This window comes from Neopelma chrysocephalum, unplaced genomic scaffold, assembly GCF_003984885.1.
Source record: "Neopelma chrysocephalum unplaced genomic scaffold, ASM398488v2 Primary Assembly neopelma1_89, whole genome shotgun sequence".
Classification (NCBI taxonomy): domain Eukaryota; kingdom Metazoa; phylum Chordata; class Aves; order Passeriformes; family Pipridae; genus Neopelma; species Neopelma chrysocephalum.
In genome coordinates, this window is record NW_020897751.1 from 3,596,845 (window position 1) to 3,617,889 (window position 21,045).

A 21,045-nucleotide genomic window follows, 5' to 3' on the forward strand; every position below is an offset into this window, starting at 1 on the left:
AAAAACTGCTGTTGTGATACAGCAAGTACTTAGTTAGAGTTGATGCTTCTTTCTTTTCTTTTTAAGGTGAGAAATTCCCAGAACAAAATTAGGGATTATAACAATAACCACACTTGACACATTTTTTTTTCTTATAAAACAAACAAAATCACCATGAAATATTCTCAGTAATTACAGAGGTTATTGTGAGTTAAAAGCAAAACAGAAGCTTCTCATGCATCACTTCTAAAATCCTTTTCCCCTCTCTCTGTGGGCTGAAGGCAGTTTACCATCTACCCTCAAGGGAGGGGAAAAGGGAGCAGAACATTTTTAAGAGCTTTCTTTAAAGTGTTGTGTGTGTGGAGAAATCATCACTACAAATCTATAAATGAGGTTACTCTTTAAAAACTCCTAAACTAAAGTACCAAGGGACACTAAACTCCCCAAAACAGATGGTAACTCAATTGCTTAAGGTGATAGAGGATGCTGATAGCATGAAGAAATCGGACTAAACCCCTCTCATCTCTAGTCACAGCTCTTCATCAAGTCACAACACATCACACTACTACCACTCCCCCTCCTCATCACATTGAAAAAATAAAACCCACCTCTAATGCTTTTAATGCTACTCAAGTTTGTTGAAAAATAAAGTTTCATTTGGCTGCCACTGCTACTTGGTGTCTAGCTTGGCCATTTCTTGCACGTAGATGCCGATGCTTTCACTGTCGAAGAGCAAGAAGTAAATGTTCTTCAAGGAGGAAGAGCTGGTGCCGTCAAAGTGGGTGGAAATAGCTCTGAGAGTCACCTGGGCTGCTGTCTGTTTTGGAAAGCAGTTTCTGTGTGGGAGGGGAAGAGAAGAGCACAGGTGAGTGTCACAGGGCAGGCACTGGGTACACGTGATGCTGAGAACAACCAGCCAGCGCTGCTGCCAAGACAGTGCCAGTCGCAGTCTGGCAAATCCAGAAGCAAACCCCAAGGTTTTGATAGCAGTATTCACCTGCTGCTGTATCAGTCTCCTTGCTGGCATAGCTGCTGTTTTCAGTTGCTTCTCCTTTTTATAACCACACAAAGGTTTTTTTAATGCTCCCACCTAGAATTAAACTTTTCCATGCCATGCTGGGCAGGCTGGAAAGTTCAAAGGATGATTATGTTTTTTAGCTGAAAACTGAAAAAGAAAAACCAAACCAAAACCAAAACATCACCTACTTAGCTGACTTTCTCACTCTGTCATTAAAAATACTTTGCCTGGAACTCCTGTGAAAATAATGGAAATTACAGCTCCAAGCCAAATTTAGGTCAAGACGCACTCATTCACTCGTTTTGATGGTAATATTCTCTAACCTACAATCTGAACAGCTAAAAGCTACCAATTGTTACAGTATGTGGGCTTTTTAATTCCTATTTAGATTCTGCTGCATGATAATGCTCCAGAGGAATTTTGATCCATGCCAAAAATAGTTGGTCAGCACAACCTAGGCCGTGCCCTTCGTCTGAGACAGGAATTACATATCAAACTTTTGTGCTCTGAAAAAGGTTTGTCTATCTTATACTTACAGATCTTTGGTGGGGCTACAGCAGAGTACACAGATAAGCCATTCCAGTGCCTAATAATCCTTACACTTGAGAGATTACAGTATTTCTTCAAATAGCATCCAGAACTGCCTTTGCAGTGTTTTTTCCTTCCCCCCCCCCTTTCTGGTAATGCTTGCATGTGTTTTGTATTTCACTTTCTATGTTTAGTACTTCTCACTTCTCTTTACTCAGTTTTATGTGAGTGATTTCAGACTACCTCTCATATTTATACTGAAAACCATCAAAAAGATCTGGCTCAACTGAAATATCCCATCTATTGCAGCGTTACATCAGTTACTGCAAACATTCCCTAGGATGGGACAGAGGAAAATGTAAAAAATTCACAGGACTGATGCAGCATAATTCGTGATCTACCCACAAAACCAGTATTTCCTGTGCAGACATGTAGGGAGAATAAAATGAAAACAAAGCCATTAAGTCCTATTTGAAAAATTCTTCCCTTTTTTTCAGAAAATTTTGAGGTCCTTTGATAAATCTTACCACCCGGTAAGATTTATTCTATTTTCTGTTAGCAGGAGTAATTGTAAGAGCAACAGAGAGTGACATGGAACAAAGCAGCAGAAGGATCTGCACCAAGACTGATGGTCCAAGACTGGATTATGCTCACAGAAGACAAGAGGTCTCAAAACTATTTCTATTGGCATTAAAAGCTACAGTTCATTTTTGAAAGGTGCTCTTTATTATTTAAGAGTGTTAAAAAAAATTATCACGTTTTGCTCTGACTGAAAACCACAAACAGAAAGATCTGTATATATAAAAAAACCACTAAATATTGCACTGCCCCTCTATTTATTCTTTTGTCCTGATCCATAAAAATATTATTTTGCTTTGAAAAGTGTCTGTGTAAAAACGGCACTTTCACCTCCTGTGTATTCAGTGATGTGATCAAAACACAGTTTTAATTTCATTTTACTCACTGTTGGGCCAACACAACTGGACTGTACTATGTACTCTACTCTTTGGGCTCTACTATCAAAACCAGCAGGTACATTTCAAATCAAATATAAGCCTTTGAACTCTAACACAGAAGAACAAGTTCTGCAGTTAGCAGGGCTTGTCTAAGGTTTCTTGTGATCAGAGACCAACAAAATGTTGGTTTAAAAAGAAGTTAAAAAGAAAAAAAAAAAGAAAAAGATAAATACTTTGGATTTCTTAGTCAACCACATTTTGTTTGCTAGTCACTGAGACAGAAACGTGCAGCTTCACAGCTGGTTTCATAGTTCCCTTTTTAAAGCAAATCTACATTTGAGAAACATTTTCTTTTGAAAAAAGAGATTTTGTGTGACCAGTCTGTTTAGTACATATTGCCAGGGTGACTTAAGTGAGCACCCCACACCTACCTCAGTAGAGCGTCCCTGTTACCTGCCCTCAGTATTATGCTGGTATAATCTTATTAGTACAAATGCAGTTTTAATAAGACCCCCACAGCCAAACAAAGGCACCTGAGGGGGTGTAGGCCCGTAGCAGAGGAATGAAAATGAGTGCCCAGCAATACAAAACACAGCAAGTCCACTCAGCTCTCCTGTGAGGTGGCTAATTTCTCTTCACAAAGGTTTTCTGGCCGTGTCCTGCCAGCACTGCCCTGGAGGCTGGTTTCCCCTGGAGCAGCACGGTGTCAGATAGCAGGGGCAGAGGCAGGGTCACGGGGCAGAGGGCACCTCTCTGCCACAGCAGCAGCTCTCTGACAGCTAATTACACCACTGCTCCCTGACACAGAACCCTCCTGTGCAGCCAGAGTCCTACCTGCCACTGGGAAACGGGGGGAACGCCACGGACTTCAACTTCTTGTCTTCTGCAGCTGTTAAGCAGTTCTTGACAGTCTCCTCGAGCTGCTCTTCACACTTGTCCGAGCCCCACTGTGGGATGTGACAGTGGATGACAAACTTTGCTGCTAGGCCGCTAGACTGAGTGAGTGCAGCTAACACAAACGGAAACGTAACATTTAGTGTCAAACAGGAACCACCCTGCGCTGACCTCTCAACCCAATGCACTTCTTAATTACGTTACCTCTCCAAAGAAATACATTTGGAATTACGACACGCCACAGCGGCTCGCTCGCAATCATGATCTGACTGTCTCATCATTTACCTTCATGATCAATGGTTATTTCTTTGGAGACCAAAGAACCCAGGGCTCATTTGGTTAGCACACAGTTATTCAATAATGGTTTTCAGCTCTCTCATTCAGCGTGGCCTCTGGGTTTTTTTTTATGCAAAGTACCGAAACCTTGCCCTGAACACAGCAGCACTAATCCCCCAACAGACATTTCTGCAGTGCTGTCACTGAATGCTTTGCACAAATATCCTGCATCATCACCACCATCATATTACAGCTCCAGAGTGTTGGGGAGTAATATTTACACAGCTGGGTAATTTCAGACAAGGACAAGAAAATCAAAGATGCTTGTTGAAGGTCCCCACCAGTTATGTCCAATTAGGAAACTCAGATTAATTTTTCAGAAAGCCTAATATTTCTCCAGGACCTGCAGAGTCCACAGCATGGCATCAGTTTGCTTTTGTTGTAACTGTGACCATCAGAACTACTGGAAACCTGGGTCTGGGGAATCTCAGTTTAAACTCTCTGATATTAGCTGTGCAGGATGAAATTAGCCCAAGGATGAAAAACTTTGATGTATTCACATGTCCACCATTACAGAGAAAAGCAGTTTACTTTGATTTTAGGGCAGATAAATTTGATTAGATGTGAAAGTGAAGCAAATTATCTTGTATAAAAATTTCCCTGTCATTTGAGATTATAAAACTAGGCTACTCATTTAGAAAATTTCCAAAATGAGACAATTTAAAGCATTTACTTTCTTGAGTATTGAGATACTAAGTCAAATAAGACATATTATAACTTTCTGTAATCTGTCTTCCAGCCACCTTTAACCCCTATAAACTGGTTTAATTTGTCCACAAAGCACAAGCTCAAGTCCCAACCCATCCACTGCTACAGATGTATTAAACCCTTGCAGGGAGCTCTTCTAATAATTTAGCTGTAGTGCCTGAGCAATTGCTCTTCCAAAAATCAGTAGAAACAGAGCAGGGAAGATGGCACATAGGTGACAGCACAAGATTTTCTTAGTTTTGGGGCTCCTGCAGACAGAAATTGCCTAAGAGAAATTAATCAGCCCAAAGACTGAACGTGCACAGCACACAGGTATCCTATTCCTCCTTTTTTGCCCCCTCAGCAGGTTGTTCACATCAGCAGCAGCTTCGAAGAGGAAACATTTACATCACACAAGCAAAGGCACATACATAATCCAAAACAGACCAGAATGTCCAGAGAAAAGAACACATGAAATGAGCTGTGTCCAAGGCAGACTGCAGTATCCTTTTTACCTTCAGCAACTTCCAAAGGTCCTTGAGATTTGCGAAGCTCTTTCACTGTTTCTAAAAACTCTTTTCCTCCAGCCTTTTCCAACGCCTTGCCTGCAAGGACACGGAGCAAAAGGCCTTGGCTTCGGAGCATCAGCGTGGAAAAACAACTCTGCATTCTTTAAAAGAACACTGTACACTTATTAGCCTGTCTCCCTCTATCAGCAGCAGCTGATGTTTATGTTTGCCACTGTGCCTAGACACAGATAAAGTTACTTTTTATTGGTTTTGAAGAGCCCTCTATTATATTACTGGAAATGACTTTAATATAAATATCTGCAAGAAAGCTATCTTACTCTGATTTATGGCTAAAATAGTGAGGATTTTCAGGACTCAGATTTTCAGCCTCCAGAATCAGTTCAGCATACAAACCCTACTACTTGCTGAAACAAACACAGCTGAGATGCCAGTGAAGGTCTTGATGACTACAAAACAATGATCCCAAAGCCTGTTACTAGATTCTGTGCCCCCTTATGTGAGGGACTAATAGCTTTTTACCTCCCTCCTGCTTCAATTTCCATATTTGTAATGATAACATTTCCTTATTTCACATAAGCAGTATAAGGCTTTGTACCTGAGTATTTCTAAATTATGTCATATCCTATACTGAAAAGCATAATTAGAAGTGCTATTAATGTATAAGTTTCGTAAGAGAAATTTCAGAGGCAAACATAAAATTAATCCAAGAAAAGACAGCAGTAATGATTATTTACACCTTTGCTGCTCACGTGCTTCAACAAATTATCTGTGTTTTGCTTGTCACAAGACATCATTAAAAAAAAAAAAAGATAAATTAAAGATTAGCCTGTTATACCTAGTCAGATCCAGCCTGATTTTCAGAAGTGTTGTAAATGATATTTATGGCCTGGGGAAGATACAGATGAAAGAGGATGGGATCTCAGCAGGCAGCCAGTAGACCAGCTACTGTTCCAACTCTAGATCTGTTTTTTCTGCCTGTAGCAGAGCCTCACCTATTTCCTCCTTGAGATCTATTTCAGCAGTTGTGGGGTGAACGATGCCTTCTACTTTCATGGAGCCAATATGGCTGATGTCACTCTGTGTCAGAGAAAGCTGAAAAATAACAATGAGGGGACAGAAAAAAAATAAAATAGTAATGTGAGTGCAAAAGTATTTTCATACCACAAAAAAACTAAAATGAAAGAAGTCTGGATTCAGTCTTTCAGAGATCAGTTATTTTATTGTGTTCAGTATGTGCGGTTCTTATTTTCAGCTTTTGACTAATTAATTTGCACACCGCTCCGAATATTTGGTGATATGCCCACAGCTTGGGAGTTTGCTCCAGAGGAAGTTACTGCTAGAAAAATCAGTCTTCTAGCATCACACTTGGGAGAAAAAAGGGCTGATTTTGGAAATGCTTTGGTTTAAAGAGAAAAATAAGGAAATTAAAAAGTGTTTCTCCTGTAGAAGCACTTGCCCTCAGACAACTACTGTAAGGGGGCTGAGAAGATGGGCTGAGCACTATCCTGATCTGTGAAGGCTTCACAACCCCAGTGATTAATTACCCATTCCTGGCATAAATGATAATAAAAAATTGATTATATTCCCATAGCTAAATCTGTAAGAAAACCTCCAGCTTAATTCAGAGGGTTCAAAAATTAAGGAAGGCAAAAAACCCCTCTTGTTCCTGGAGAGTACAGGGGAACAAAAAGTAATAAACACAGGGCACAGTCGATGGAACACCAGGGAGATGTATTTTGGTGGGACAGTTTTGTAACTCTGGCCAGGCAAGATGCCACAGCCTGTGCTGAGACGGAGCAGTAGGAATGTTCTGCAGCTCTGGTGATGTCCTCAGTTGGAACACTGACAAAGCAGAGTCCCACAGCCCACTTTCAGATGGAGCACCCGGGCTTCTGGCACAAAACAACAAGCTCTGGGTGATCCTGGGACCTGGCCCAGAAATACTCTTTGAGAAACAATAAATAGCCTAGAAGTTTAAACCTGGTTTGGCAGTATGTCAGCACAACACAGACAAAGCCAAACCGAACAAAACCCCAGTCCTGCTTAGGCCAAGAAATGACTCAGTGTGGATCTCTGCAGAGGGGCTGACCAGCATTGTTCTTGGAAATCTTTTATCTGCAGACATACTTTTGAGACCTTGCCAATGACTTGAGCGAGTTTTGGCCTTAAATTTGGGACCACTAAGGCAGAACACAGAGATTTTGCAGTGCTGTTGGATCAAACCCATCCTTTTGTTAATGCCAGGCCCCACTGCTGTGATCCCAATCCGTTCTAACTTCGTATTACCTTTTGCCCTGGCACAAGGCTCTTGGAGGACAAGATAGTGAAACCATCCCCAGGTCCATCCTCAGATGTTGAGTTTGAAGCTCCTTCTTTTTCATTGTCTTTTTGTTTGTTCTATTTGAGGGGAGAAAAAAAGCAAGGAAGCAAGGACTCTCAAAGGAAAAAAAATAATCAACATATACCATTATTCAGTAATGGATAGATTTAATCAGTTCCTATAAATCTCATCTCCTCAGATCAATATATTACTTGTAGCCTTCTAATCCCCAACGATTATATAATAACAGAGGTCTGCTCCGTTTATATAATGCTAAACATCAGTGGTTCATCTGAGGTATTATATACATTTGTGGTTACATTCTGATTCCGGGCACCCACAGCCATCTGTAGTTTCACTAACAATTAAAGTTGTATTTATGGGTGGGTGTGTGCTAGTTTATTTTTGTTGCTAACAGAGCAGAGCTCATAATAAATCAGACTTAGTAACTTAGTAACCCAATCAAATATCCCAATCTGAAGAAAAAACAACTTTGTGATCAGAAAAAAAACCCTGTTAAGTCTCAGTTAATAAATCATAAATCCTTCTTGCTGCTTAGCTCCAGGAGCAGCAAACACACCAGCCCTAGAGGGCTGCAGGAGCATCTCCTCACATCTTTCAATATTTGCTTTAAGGTATGTCAAGAAGCTAACTCTTCCTAACAAGTTCAAACTCTGATGTGCACAATTCAAAGTAAGGTGGTGGCTGAGATCAATACACAGAGGAATCCTAATAAACATCCTATTAAGCAACTCCTGTTTTCTTTCAAAAGTTGTCTCTGCATATCCTCAGCTATGGAACTATATCAAAGCTTAAATGCCTCCAGAAAAATGTGCTTAATGCAAGTTTAAAAAGCTTAAGTCAAAGCTTAATATCACCTAATCCTACCCAAACAAAACCTAGCAGCATTTTAAGGTGCATGCTCTGGAACGACAAACCAAGAGCACTGATCTGGGTTACTGCTTTACCAAATTAAACCATTTTGGATAGTGACAGAGGAAGGGCAACCACGAGGGAAGCTGCAGTGCTCAAGTTCTGATTCACTTATTCTTCTTTTAAAAACCACTAACAACAGCACAGCTAAGAACACGTGGAACAAAGAGCTTGTCACAATGGCACTGCCATACCACGTCAGGACAAGTTCTCTGGGCAGTTAGAAAAATCCTCAACAGCAATTCAGTAACTGCACAAGGCTGAAGGCATGACATCTCTCCAGTAGATGATGTTTTAAAAGCAAGAGCTCACTGCCACACAGTTAGTGTGGAGGTAAAGAGATTCCACACAGTTACCAAGAAAGTACTGCAAAGGGCAGCATGGAATGGGCACCTGCCTTGTGCTTACCTTTTTGGATGTCCGGGCCTTGGGAGACTTCGCCTTCTTCCCACTCTTTTTGTTCACCATGGATTTCCTCCCCTTCTTCTCAGGAGCAGGGGAAAGGATGGTCTCAGACTTGCCTTTGGCACCCCGTTTCTTGGCCAGAAGCTCAGGTTGAATTCTGGGCAGGACACCCCCACTTGCAATAGTCACACCTTTTAGCAACTGCCAGGAGAAGCAGTGTAGAGAAGCATATTACAGATCCTCTTAGCTTGCACCACCAAAAAAACTGTTAGGGAGAAAATCCACAATACAAAGGAACTTGGCAGGTGACAGCAAAGTCAGCCAGCACATCCTGGGAACTCTGCTGCTGTACAATCACTCTCGTCTCTTCCAGTGCAGTGGTCCTTGTGCAAACCTGTCCTTGGTGACTCGGAAACACTGAGTGTGGGTAAAATAAGAAAAGTGCCTGTGGGCTGCTTAAGAAAGTGCCTGTCCCACAGCCCTGCTCAAAGGACTGGATGCAGACCCCTCTGGCAGGGAAACATGCAGTGACAAAGCAAGGAAGAGCCCCAAGGACCTGCTCTGCAGAGACAAACAACAGGAGTGGGCTGTGATATTATGTGGAGGACAACGTCTGGCTAATTCCTAACAGACAACACTGGGTCTTTATAGATACCAGTTCACAGGTCACTGGCCAGAACCACAGAGCTGGGAAAGGGCTGGTAGTGTTAGCATGCTTTTCCTTCTCTCCTGGCCTCTGCTTTGACTTTTCAGTCTGCTTGAGTAGAAACAGAGTCACATGACTTCATGGGCACCACATTTTCGTTATTTAAAGCAGACAAATTAAGCACAGGAGTATTCAAAGTGTGAATGATGTCATCCATCCTAACATGGGGCCTACCAAGAAGAGATACTCTGATGCTGGCTGAACCTTTTTGGCATCCCTGAATAGTACGATTTACAGGCCATCCTAATGATTTCTGTCCTCACTCACCAAACTTAGCAGAAGTGAACCCACACGTGATCCTGAGAGTCAGAGCACAGCAAACCACAGCTAATGGGCAAATGGGTGGGGAGGCAGCAACAGAGTGAGCCAGATCCCTACCCAAGACAGGCCTCACAGCCAGTATAATAGAAAACACACACTGCTAAGCTTTTTAGAAAAGGTCTTGCATAAGGCACATTTTCTTCAAGTGTTGCATGTCCCTGAGGACAAGAATGAAGCATCAAGCCTACACACTTCAATAGGACCCACAGGCTACAAAAGAAGCAAAATTTATGTCCATAAGATTTAAGATAAGGTATCTCAGAACCTTTGGTTTTGTTTGCTTTTATTTAAGAGGGCACGGTCTCGCCTTCTGCTCTGACAACCACGCTCATGTCTCAGACTAAACTGTTTCCAACCTTCCCTCATGCAACAGCATGAGGGACTCCTGCATTAACGACTCCTTCATTAAAAATTGAGCAGGTACCTGATTCAGTTCCTCATCATTTGCAACTGCCAGGAGGATGTGTCTGGGGGCAATTCTCCCTTTCTTGTTGTCCCGCGCTGCGTTTCCCGCCAGCTCTAGAATTTCAGCTGCAACACACAGACATAAAAATGAGCAACAAAAATGTACCTTAGGTACACGCTGCAGTCACGCTTTACATTCCTCCTTAATATCCATTTACCTTCTCAGGGATGTTTCCAAATTTAAAGGGTCTTTGCTACGGAAAGGCAGAAACCAAATCCCACTCAATGAATTTGTAAATTTAGGTAAATTAATTTGTCCTTCCTAGTGCCCCCTAAAGGAGAGCTAGCAGAAAATATGCTAAGCTCGGTTCACATTATTTTTGTTACAAGTCCCAAGTCAGAATTATCTTTCAAAAAGACAAAAAACCCCAGCCTATAAAAATGTACATTAGCAGTCCAAAATTTAGCAGTAGCGTCGTAACAACAGAACAGTCAAGCATGCAGTGAAACCCCAAACCTGGCACAGACAGCTCTGACAAACAGCAAGGATTCTCAGGACCAGGTAAGATGAAGACTGAGGTGCATTTGAAGAAATACTTGGAAAGCCAACACACTAGCCAGGCACTGAAAATCTGTGAGCAGCTTCATTTCAGATCAAGATACGAGAGGTTTGCCTTAGGTGCAAGCAGAGACAACGTAAGAGCTTCAGTGCATGAAATATTGATAGAAGGTTCCTTTCACATCTCTGGGAACAGGAGGTCACTTCAAAAGTAGTTTCTCTAAATTAGCAGTAACATTTATACTGCAACCAAAGTCACCAAGCTTCTCCTACGTGTTATGGAGGAAATACAGACACATCTTTCTAAGTTTATTTGGACTGTAGTAAACAATCATTGGAATTCATTAACTTACACAGTTTGGCCCCTACTCAGAAGTTATTTCTCAGGTAAGAACTCTACTGAAACACTGGGAAGGAAGAAGGGATTCTTTTTCCCCCCCCTCCAAATAATCACAAAAGTCATATTCACACTTAGTTCCATTTTAAAAGCATACAGTGTCCCTGTCTTCTGATTTTTGGGTTTGTGTTTGCATTTGTTTGTGTTTTGCACTTCATACAGGGGTATGAAAACTACAGCCCATCAGTGTCCTTTGATATCTTACTGATGTCCTAATGATACCTTACTCCTAAATAAAGAACTGTAACTATTATAAGAAGAAGAACTTTCATGAAGAATCTAGTGGAAACATACATAATGCTGTCTGGCTAAAATCCAGATGATTTCAACATGAGGCTTAGCTCTCGGCTCTTGGGAAAAATACAAGTTTTCAATATCACTCAGTAAGAATAACAGAAGTACATATTTGCCTTCCAGTTTTCACTAGTACACAGTGAACATATTTAAATGAATGTTGGAGATGTAAAAGCCTATCTTTTTAAATTTATGTGCATATTCACAGTGAATTGTAAGAGTTAGGGGAGGAACCTCTCAGCTCTAGCATTTCCTAGAGTCTGTCCTGGATTTTAACAGAGACTGAAAAGAAATTCTGCATAATCCAGCTATATTCACCCCCATGGGGCTGGAAGCTTCAGACCCTCTCCCAGGCCTCTGCCAGTGGAGCTAAGGCAGCAGCAGACAGCAGGAACAGATTCCATCCATTGTGCAGACCAGCAAAGAGCAAGAAAAGAGACCCAGGCTTCTCCAGTGGGTTTTGCAGATGTTGCTGATAGCAGAGGAGAATTGCATCAGGGGGAAAAAAAAAAATCCAAAAAAGCAACACATACTTACCTGCATGGGAACTGAAGTTCTTTCAGGTGTGCCAACAACAGGCACATCCTGCTACCTGTGTGCTCACCCCACTCCCCCAGGTTTGGGTCCTTTGGCCAGCAGCATCCTGATGGTGCACCCAAATGTCCTCTGCCTAATGTCAAGAGCAAAAAAGGCAGAACACTCAAATGCCAGCCATCCACCACAGGACACTGGGAAGAAGGGAATCCGAGGCAGAGGTGATGTATGGCAGATTGTGGAATATGTATATACAACTTACCAAAGGATGCCAAATATCTGCATAGGTAAATAATCGCCTTACCTCCTTCTAATGGTGGTTTATATGCATATTTTTCTAATGGTAGAGGCGGGGACTCATAGTCTTAATAATATAAAATGGCACTTGCAAAATACACATCAAAACTGGAGGATTCAGTTGCCACATCCTCTGCTGTTAATAACAGATCCCTAAAGAAAGTGCTCTACATTTCAAGTAGAAACACCTTAACAGCTGAGGTTACCTGAATTCTAAGACTATTCTGAGAATATAGGTCCTATAACAAAAGCCTGTGCTACAACAAGCTCTCTTGAAATTGGGCATCTTGATATTCTCAGCCATAAATTGGCTTTACTTTATGTGCTCTCAGCAGCAGGTAGTAAGAATTAAAACGAAATCTGAAATAACCTTGCTGCCCTCAAGATTCAAAACCCACAAAGATGCCTCCACACCAGAAGTGTAACTTCAAATCCAGACATCTTCAGCACAGGGGGCTACAAGCAAACCAGCTCCTTGAGGGACTGTGGTACACATGGAATGCTGGGCTACAGAGCAGTGCCCAGAACTCTCCACTGGCTCTACCCAACACTTCTTTTCAAAGTATCTTTAAAGGAGCCTTTTCTCTTGTTTGATAAGCACTCAGACCAAGGAAGAATACAACTCCCTTTCAGCCAAGCCATGACCTGAACGGGATTACATCTCCTCATCCTGTGACATACCAGAAAAAAAGAGGTTTCTCTGGCTGATGGATCAACACATTTGGAGTGTCTGTGAAGTAAAAGCCTCCTAGCCAGGCCAAAGGTATTTGTTCAGCTGAGCTCAGCCTGTTTCTGTGAAGCTGGACTGATAAGAAAGGTCTATGAGAATTACTGATAGCAAACTGGAAAGATTTCATACAGGTTATTTATCTTGTTTTCCACCTCCCCTTTAGGATAACTTGTGTGAGGCAGATTATGCCAGGTGATTTCTGTGAAGGAAGAAGCCTTTCCTGGTGATGTGTTCTGCCCTAATTTAGAGGGGATGGCTTTCCATTGGCATCTTCCATGAGTTCCTCTGAGCAGCACACCCCTCACATGACTTCTGCCTCCTAATCAAGGGGCATCTGCATTCTCTGCCTGGTTTTTGGGAAGGTGCACTGTGGGACACATGCAGCTGGTGTTTGATTTAGATGACTGTGACTGCAGTCAGCCCTGTGCACACTCAGAGCATGAGTCTGCTGCAGACCCCATAAATCCAACGGGACCGAGTCCAATTTTCCAGAGCTTTAACTCTGAAGCCAGTGGAGCCCAACGCTGTTCCAGCAAACAAAACTTTCTAGACAGGAATTAAGCTGCAGTTTTGCAATATGGTTTTCCAGCCTAAGATATAAAACAGCACAGAGAGATTTAAATGAAAGGCATAGAGACCACCCTTCCCCTTTTGTAAAGCATCAAATCTCTGCTCAAATGCAGAGAAGCGCTCAGGGGTTTAGAGAAGTTCTCATGAATGCCTTAACACAACAAAAATACATGGTTTGACCTGCTTCTGTGAAACAGCTAAAAAGCCAGACTCCCTTATTGCCACCCTCCTAGATTTAGCCTGAAGCAGTTCCCCTGCATGCAGCCTTTCATCCTGAGTAACCAGCATTTCCTAGCTGCAAGTCCACGAGAAAAGAATGGCATTTTTAACAGGAAGCATCAGATAATGTTAAGAAAATTTGCCAGTTTGACATGTAATACCCCCTTTAACAACAGCCTTGGAAAAACACATTTTGTTTCTACAGGCTTACCAAAACCAAAGACTTTATGCACACAAAGTACTAGGAATAACTAGATCAGCAGGGTTAGATGTCGCAACACTGTTTTTTTAATCGAACTCTCCACCTTTGTAGTATTTCCAAATAAAACTCTGGACAGAGCACAGAAACTTTGTTTTGGAAAGGCCACTATCCACCAGCAATAGGTGTTTGCTCAGAAACGTTACTCCATTCTGTGACAATATATGCAGGGTTGGGTTCTTTGCTCAACCAAGCAGCTTAAAATAGCATTCCTTTACAATTTATGTGGGCTCCCAGCCCACACCTCTAGCAATTTTCTTGCCTGGTTCACTACACATTCTTTTTTTTTTCCTAAAACAAAGACTAGGCCCACACGTAATCTGTCCATATAATATTAATGACCCAAATTAAGCTGCATTTACTAGCCAGGAGCAGAGCCAAGATATACATTGTTCTAGTTCAGGTAATAGGTCAACAGTGCTGACCATAACTCAGTCTGCACTACTGAAATGGTGCACACACCAGATGTGCTGCTGACAATTTATTACTGCACCTTGTAATAATTGCCACAGTTCAGAACAAGCATCTCCAAATGTTTATCCCAGAAGCTCCTTTGAATGCTCTGGATCCATGTGGAGTGGGAAAAGAAAAGACATATTCCTCCCCAGACAGAGGGTCGGCAGAGTCACAATGCAGCACGTTATGTTATAAAAGTTAGTGTGATTTCTTCAACACAAGCAATACTTTGTCACTCCAGCTCCAGAAGGAGCATCAGAAAACAACAAAAGAAGTCGATTCTCATCCTGCAATGTACCAGCACAAACACGGAAGTTTCTGTAATATGCTATTAGGCATCATCAGAAATTTAATTTTAATGGTGAAATTAGTGAAATTTAATAGTGAGATTTTATATTTTCTCCACACCTTTGAAAGAAAATAGTGCTTTTATTGTCTGGTAGTGAGAACAGGCTTTTATGTGTAAAAAAGACAGAGATGTTTATGTAAAGCCTGGCATGCTTTTACATGGACACCAAGGCTCCATGCAAGCTTCTTCCTGCCACTTTGGCAATAAACTATGCTCCTGAAACACAATCCACTCAACTAATTCCATCCAGGCTGTGACCCCTCACAGATTCTCTAATGCACCTCAGTCTTGATCTGTAACACCTGAGTAACCTGAACCAGAATCCTCTCTGCACCATGAGTTCTAACAATTTCCTTAAGTGTTATTTTCCATAATTAAATAAGAAACTGAGCAGATCTGACCACAGGACACTCTGAAACATTACTATACAGAATCACAGGACATTGTACCACCACGTGACACCTGCCCCTTCCTCCGAGTTCAGTTTCAGAAAGGAAGGAAAAAGAAAACTTGGGGTACATGGGAAGATTTAAACCCTGAAGCACTTTCTTTACACGCTTAGGCAAAGCAAAAGCGTTTTTAAAATGCAAAAGAACAGCCTTTAAATTTCATAACACTTTTGACACTGTCCAGCAAGGAGAAACACAGCCAGCAAAACAGTTTGCTCACTTGAAAAGCACAAAAGATGTACAAGGTAGGTTTACTTTTTTTCTCCTGTTATTCACAGAATCACAGAATCTGCTGAGCTGGAAGGGACCCATAAGGATTAACGAGTCCAACTCCTGGCCCTGCACAGGACCATCCCCAAGAGTCACACCACGTGCCTGAGAGTATCATCCAAACACTTCTTGAGCTCTGCCAGCCTTGGTGCTGTGACCCCTGCCCTGGGGAGCCTGTTCAGTGCCCAGCCACCCTCTGGGGGAAGAACCTTGTTCTAATATCCAGCCTAAATCTCCTCTGGCACAACTTCAGGCCACTCCCTCAGGTCCTGTCACTGGTCACATTTAGATGTGTCAAAAGCTTAACATAATAATATAATATCAGTTATTATCCTGTCCAGCTGGTGCCTCCATAGGAGAAAACTTCCACCGTCAGTCTCTTCAAGAAACAAGTTAACCTCCTCAGCATTTTCAGCAAACATCAACAAGCGCTGCACTGGCAGAGCCTGATTTTCAGAAGTGCTCCACACGCTCCTGCCCCATCCCTTGGACATGCCTGGCTCCTGTGCGTGCTCAGCAGCTGCAGGCCCAGGTTCTTGGTTTACCTGCGAGGTACTCTATGACAGCTGCCATGTACACGGGCGCTCCCACACCGATCCGGTACTTGTACGTCCCTTTCTTCAGGTAGCGCATCATCCTCCCCACGGGGAAAATGACACCAGCCCTGCTCGAGCGGGACAGTTTGGACATTTTCTTCTTCCCGCTCCGGCCCGACATCTCGCAGCCTTGTGCTTCTCACCCCCCTGCTGACTCTGAACGCCTTGCTCCAAATCCACGAGCTGCAAGAGAAGGCAAACAGGGTTGGCGTTCAGCGCGTGGGAAACATCTTTATGCGTTGTTGTTGTTGTTGTTCCAGGAGGGAAAAAATCCAAGCCCGCCCTCAATACCTGAGGCATTATTCGTTAAAAGTTGGATAACTGGGATATTTGCTGTAACTTTGCTTTTGAACTGCACTGTCAGGAAAGCAATATCAGGAACAAAGAAAACAAACCTCGTTTTCTCTGTATTTTTCACGAGACTTTAGGCAAACAGGCGACAAACCCTGGAGTCTGCCACTCCACTCCAAAGGATGCGGGGTGGTCGTATTACACCCCTAGTTCTCAGCCAAATAATAGGGATGTTTTAACTCTGTTTACAAAACCTGGTTTTAACTCCATTTTGACAGCTGCCCTGGAGGCCCAATTACCAGCCTGGTTACTCCTCTGAAGCCAAGGAAGAGCAGGTCTGCCACAGGTGGTATTTCTGCCAGTGAAGGCACAGCTACTTCATTCCCAATATTCATTCACCCCAGTGAAACAAGGAAACACAAGGAGGGAGATAATTTGGGGGGGAAAAAATAAATTATGAATTTAGGTGATATTGTTAAACTTTATCACAATCTACATTTTAAACAGCCTTCCGGAAAAATAAAAATATATTTCATTTGACACCACTGCAAGCCCTTGGGAACAATCAACATTCACCCAAGCAGGGCACAGAAATCTGTTTCAATCTTATCCTGATTATTATAAATGAAGTGGATGTACAAAGAGAGTCATCTGTCCATACAAAGCCAGGCATTCCCAGAAACCATCTCATCCATAACAGCCAAAGCCAAGGGGCAGTTTCTACAATAACCCAACTTGAACGCTGGTTTCGTTTATGGTGTCAAGGAAAACAATATCAGCAGGGATCTATAAAACCCTGGCATGTCCTTGTCTATCGGCCAATTTTTTTATTCTGTGCGCAACACATTATGTGGGCATGATAAGGAAAGTTGGGAAAGATTAAGGCAGTAAACCTATCAGACAGGGACACGTCAAAATTGCTGTTGCTCATCATCCCACTCCGAGCTCCCTGCTGACTGCCAGCCTGGAATCACGAGTGGTGGTAACAGAGCTGAAAGGGAAGGTGGAAAGGGGAGTGGGGAGACATGACAAGTTTGGAGATTGCTTCAGAGATGTAAGAGGATGCTGAGAAGGTGGAGAGAGTGAGTGTTCCCTACAGCAGTGGCTCTTACAGAAGCTGTGTGGCAGGGGGGAGCAGAGCACCAGATTCAGTCAGACAGGAGGCAGCAGAACCTTCCCTCAACTTTAAAACAGTTAGAGAATAAATGTCAGAAATCACTGGACAGCATTGGATCTGCCCTGGGACTGGAGGTGACCTCCCAAGGTCCTTTCCTCAATGAAACTTGCAATTTGTGACAAACTCCCTACAAACTTTCAGTTTCATAATAATAACAACCCTTAAAACGTGTCTTTTTCATTCGAGTTTACTGACACTCAAACTACTGAATAAACGTAGGGAATTAGGTTTCTTAGCCATCAGAGGAGTCAATTTCTGGAACAGCCTTCACTTCTGAACAATACGAGCAACAGTAACTCATTTTAAGGTGGAGCTTAATAAGTGTATGCAAGTAGGGCAGGAACTGGTTCCATCACCCAAGAGTTCAGTCCAGCACTGAAATCCCTACAGAGAGCCATGCTGGCAGAGTACACTACATGTATCAAAATCATATTAAGCTCACCCCTCATATGTTTGTTCCCAAATCCCACTTGCTTGTAAATCAATGGGAAAAGGCAAACATCAAGAGATTACACCCACAGAAAATACCATACTTGTACTTGATCTCTGTGATAGAAAATCCAAACATGTTTGTATATAACTAACCACATTGTCCTGGGCATGCTGTAGCATTATATAAATTTATGTTTAATTACTCACTTCTGGCTCATTCTTCCGTTGTCTCACTGAACTTTCCGCCCCTGTCTACTCCTTTATTTCCCCCTTCTCTCTCACAGCAAGCCTCAGTCATTTTTATCCCCCCTGCTGCCAAGCCAACTTTTGGAATCTCAAAATATTTTTCCAAATACACTGCAGGTGACAGAGCAGGTTATGACTGTGGAACTTTCTGAGATACATTTGTAAATACAAGAGGTTTCAAAACTCTGCTAGCACTGTCTCTCTCTCTGTCTCTTCTTTGCAACTTAACGTGGACCAGGGTACACTGAGGAGCAATACAGACCACACTGTGTTCTTGTCTTGAATCCTACAGGAGGCAATTTTTTGGTAGAAAGCCAAGCTATGGCATAATCACATCAGCTCCTGGGGACCTGGACAAAGAAATGTGCACATCAGCTCCTGTGGACCTGGACAAAGGAATCCCACAGGCAAGGGTTTGGTTTCCTTTGCAGCACCATCACCTTGGAGGATGCCCCTGAGCTCAGCCCTGCCACAGTTAGGTAGGGCACTCACCTGGACTGCAACCAACAGGTAAAGAGCCACAAGTTGGGCACTGCCATCCTAATTGTTCTCTTCTGATGACACAGCCAAGCCTCAAGGGCTTCTCATGTGAAAAGCTCTCGAGTCTACCCACATGAATTCCCTCTGTGCCAGCTGATTCATCATCTCTACGTTTGTCCTCACAAAGCACAGCCTCCGTTTAAAGATACGCCCGTGCCGTTCGTGCGAAGTCCGTCCTCGCTGAGCTGGAAGAGTCTATATCTGGCTACCATGACATCACGAGGCCTGGGCAATTTAAAGTGATTAATTTTCCCAATCCCTTAATTGGTCACAGCACACTCCTACTCTGCCATGACTCCAACATCCCTGTGTTGCTACGGGGGATCGAGCAGCTACCACATCTCCCAGAGCTCTCTGTGATGGAAACAGGGTAGACTTCTGCAAGCTGGGCGTTCGTCTGTTGAGTTTTACCTTCTTCAGAGCCCAGACAACCAGTGACATCTTCCTCCTGCCTGCTGGAGAGAGCTCTGCCTCCTCACCTCTCTCAGGTCTGCTTTGGCCACTTGGAGGGTCCCTCCTCTGCAGACATGACCGCCCTCTTTTCTCCCACCACAGCTATCAGCAGAGGGTGAGGACTGTTCCACAAGGACACTGAGACGACAGACTGCCCTGGGATATTCCTCTCACCATTGTGCCATCTGCATCTCACACCACATCCCAGTGGATCAAGCTTTACTGCAGCCACCTCACAACCACTTTCCTCTCCTTCCTACACAGGTGCTCAGAAGAACAAACTCTCATAATCATCTTTGGACAGGAAAAGCACATATAATTTTTGGAAAATATGAACAACTTGCTGACACAGAAACAGATGAAACCCCCAAAAGAACCTGGACTTGGCCAGAAAACAATTTCAGAAATTAGCATGTCAAGATGGGGCCGGAAAGCAGGGACTCAAATGAGAGAGTTCAGTGCTGTACAAAACGCCTAAGAGACACCAAATCTAAATTTTTCTCTAAGAAAAACCACAGAGAACAGTAAAAGAAAGATTAGTTTGAACAATATAGCACCAAAACTCTTGCAACACTGGCGGAGAATAGCAAATTCTGAGGAGGAGAAATTGCTTTTTGTTTTTAAATAGCCAAATGGATTTTACACAGGTGATGCGGGATTTCCCAAGAGGGATTGAAAACATTTGGCTGAGTAGTTTGCAGAACAAGGTTGACAGTACTTAGAATCACAAAATGGTTTGGGTTGGAAGGGACCTTAAAGCTCATCCCATTCCACCCCCTGCCATGGGCAGGGACACCTTCCACTAGCCCAGGTTGCTCCAAGCCCCGTCCAACCTGGCCTTGGACACTTCCAGGGATCCAGGGGCAGCCACAGCTTCTCTGGGCAACCTGTGCCAGGGCCTCCCCACCCTCACAGGGAAGGATTTCTTCCATATATCTAATGTAAATCTCTTCTAGTTTAAAACCATTCCCCTTTGTCCTGCCCATGTAAAAAGTCCCTCTTTCTCTTTTTTATTCAAGTACTGGAAGGCTGCAATAAGATCTCCCTGGATCCTTCTCTTCTCCAGATGAACACCCCCAGCTCTCCCAGCCCGGCTCCAGAGCAAAGGGGCTCCAGCCCTTGGAGCATCTTGACATCCAAACACCGAGAGAGCTGGAACTCAGCAGGCAAAGACTGAAACAAAGGACACGCGGGACTATCAACACACTTGCACTGTCCTCATCTCCAGCCAAAGATCTACTGGAACAGTTACGAGCTGACAAGGAACCCGCAAACGTTGTATCACGGGCCAACTTCGGCTGCACACTCATACACACACAAGATACTTGTGAAAAAGAATCCAGAAGCCCCAGAGCAGGTGCTGGTTACGCGAATGCCCCCGGTGAGGCACACGCAGGGCACAAACACAGCGCTGTGCAGCGGGCAGGCGGGGTATCCCCCGGGCCCCAGGAGCAGGCACAGGGCGCGTTCCTGCGAAAGCAGCTTCCCGAGCACCCCAAACCCCGGGGGCCCTGCCTGGGCAGCTCCCCCTCACAAAGCACAGCGGCTGAGGGGATGGGTCTGGCTACTGAGACCCAGACCGAATGTCCGGAGCTGGCTGAGCGCTGCCAAACCAGGCGAACGCCCCGTCCCGCCGCAGAGCCCTCAGAGCCCGCCCCGCGCCCCTCTGGACCCGCCCGCTCCGCGCGCGCCTCGACGCTGCCCAGACACCACCGCCCCGCCCACCCCCGCGCTGATTGGCCGCTGCGGCAGCCCGGGCCGCGGGGGGAGCGCGCTGATTGGCCGCGAGCGGTTTGATGGACGGGCGAGGGGCGGGCAGTGCCGTCCGGGCGCGCAGGCGCGCTGGGGCGCGGCGGGGTGTGGTGCGGGGGGTGTGGCCGCGGCTTTCCCGCGCAAACGCTCCCCCCCC

General features: G+C 43.9%; 1 protein-coding gene across 3 annotated transcripts in view; it reads right to left on the reverse strand.

Moving 5' to 3' along the window:
* Positions 1-121: 121 nt before the first annotated feature.
* Positions 122-21,045, reverse strand: part of LOC113972128 (core histone macro-H2A.2) — a 21,376-nt gene continuing 452 nt past the window's right edge. For 2 of the 3 annotated variants that reach the window (XM_027692882.1, XM_027692881.1), the window contains exons 2-9: positions 15,947-16,180; positions 10,038-10,144; positions 8,590-8,787; positions 7,215-7,325; positions 5,921-6,020; positions 4,914-5,003; positions 3,316-3,490; positions 122-815 (exon numbers count right to left, since the gene is read on the reverse strand). In XM_027692882.1, the coding sequence (XP_027548683.1) occupies positions 650-815; positions 3,316-3,490; positions 4,914-5,003; positions 5,921-6,020; positions 7,215-7,325; positions 8,590-8,787; positions 10,038-10,144; positions 15,947-16,118 (1,119 nt within the window). In that variant the 5' untranslated portion in view covers positions 16,119-16,180 and the 3' untranslated portion in view covers positions 122-649. The remainder of the gene's footprint in view (positions 816-3,315; positions 3,491-4,913; positions 5,004-5,920; positions 6,021-7,214; positions 7,326-8,589; positions 8,788-10,037; positions 10,145-15,946; positions 16,181-21,045) is intronic. The other variant, XR_003535775.1, reaches the window with a different exon arrangement.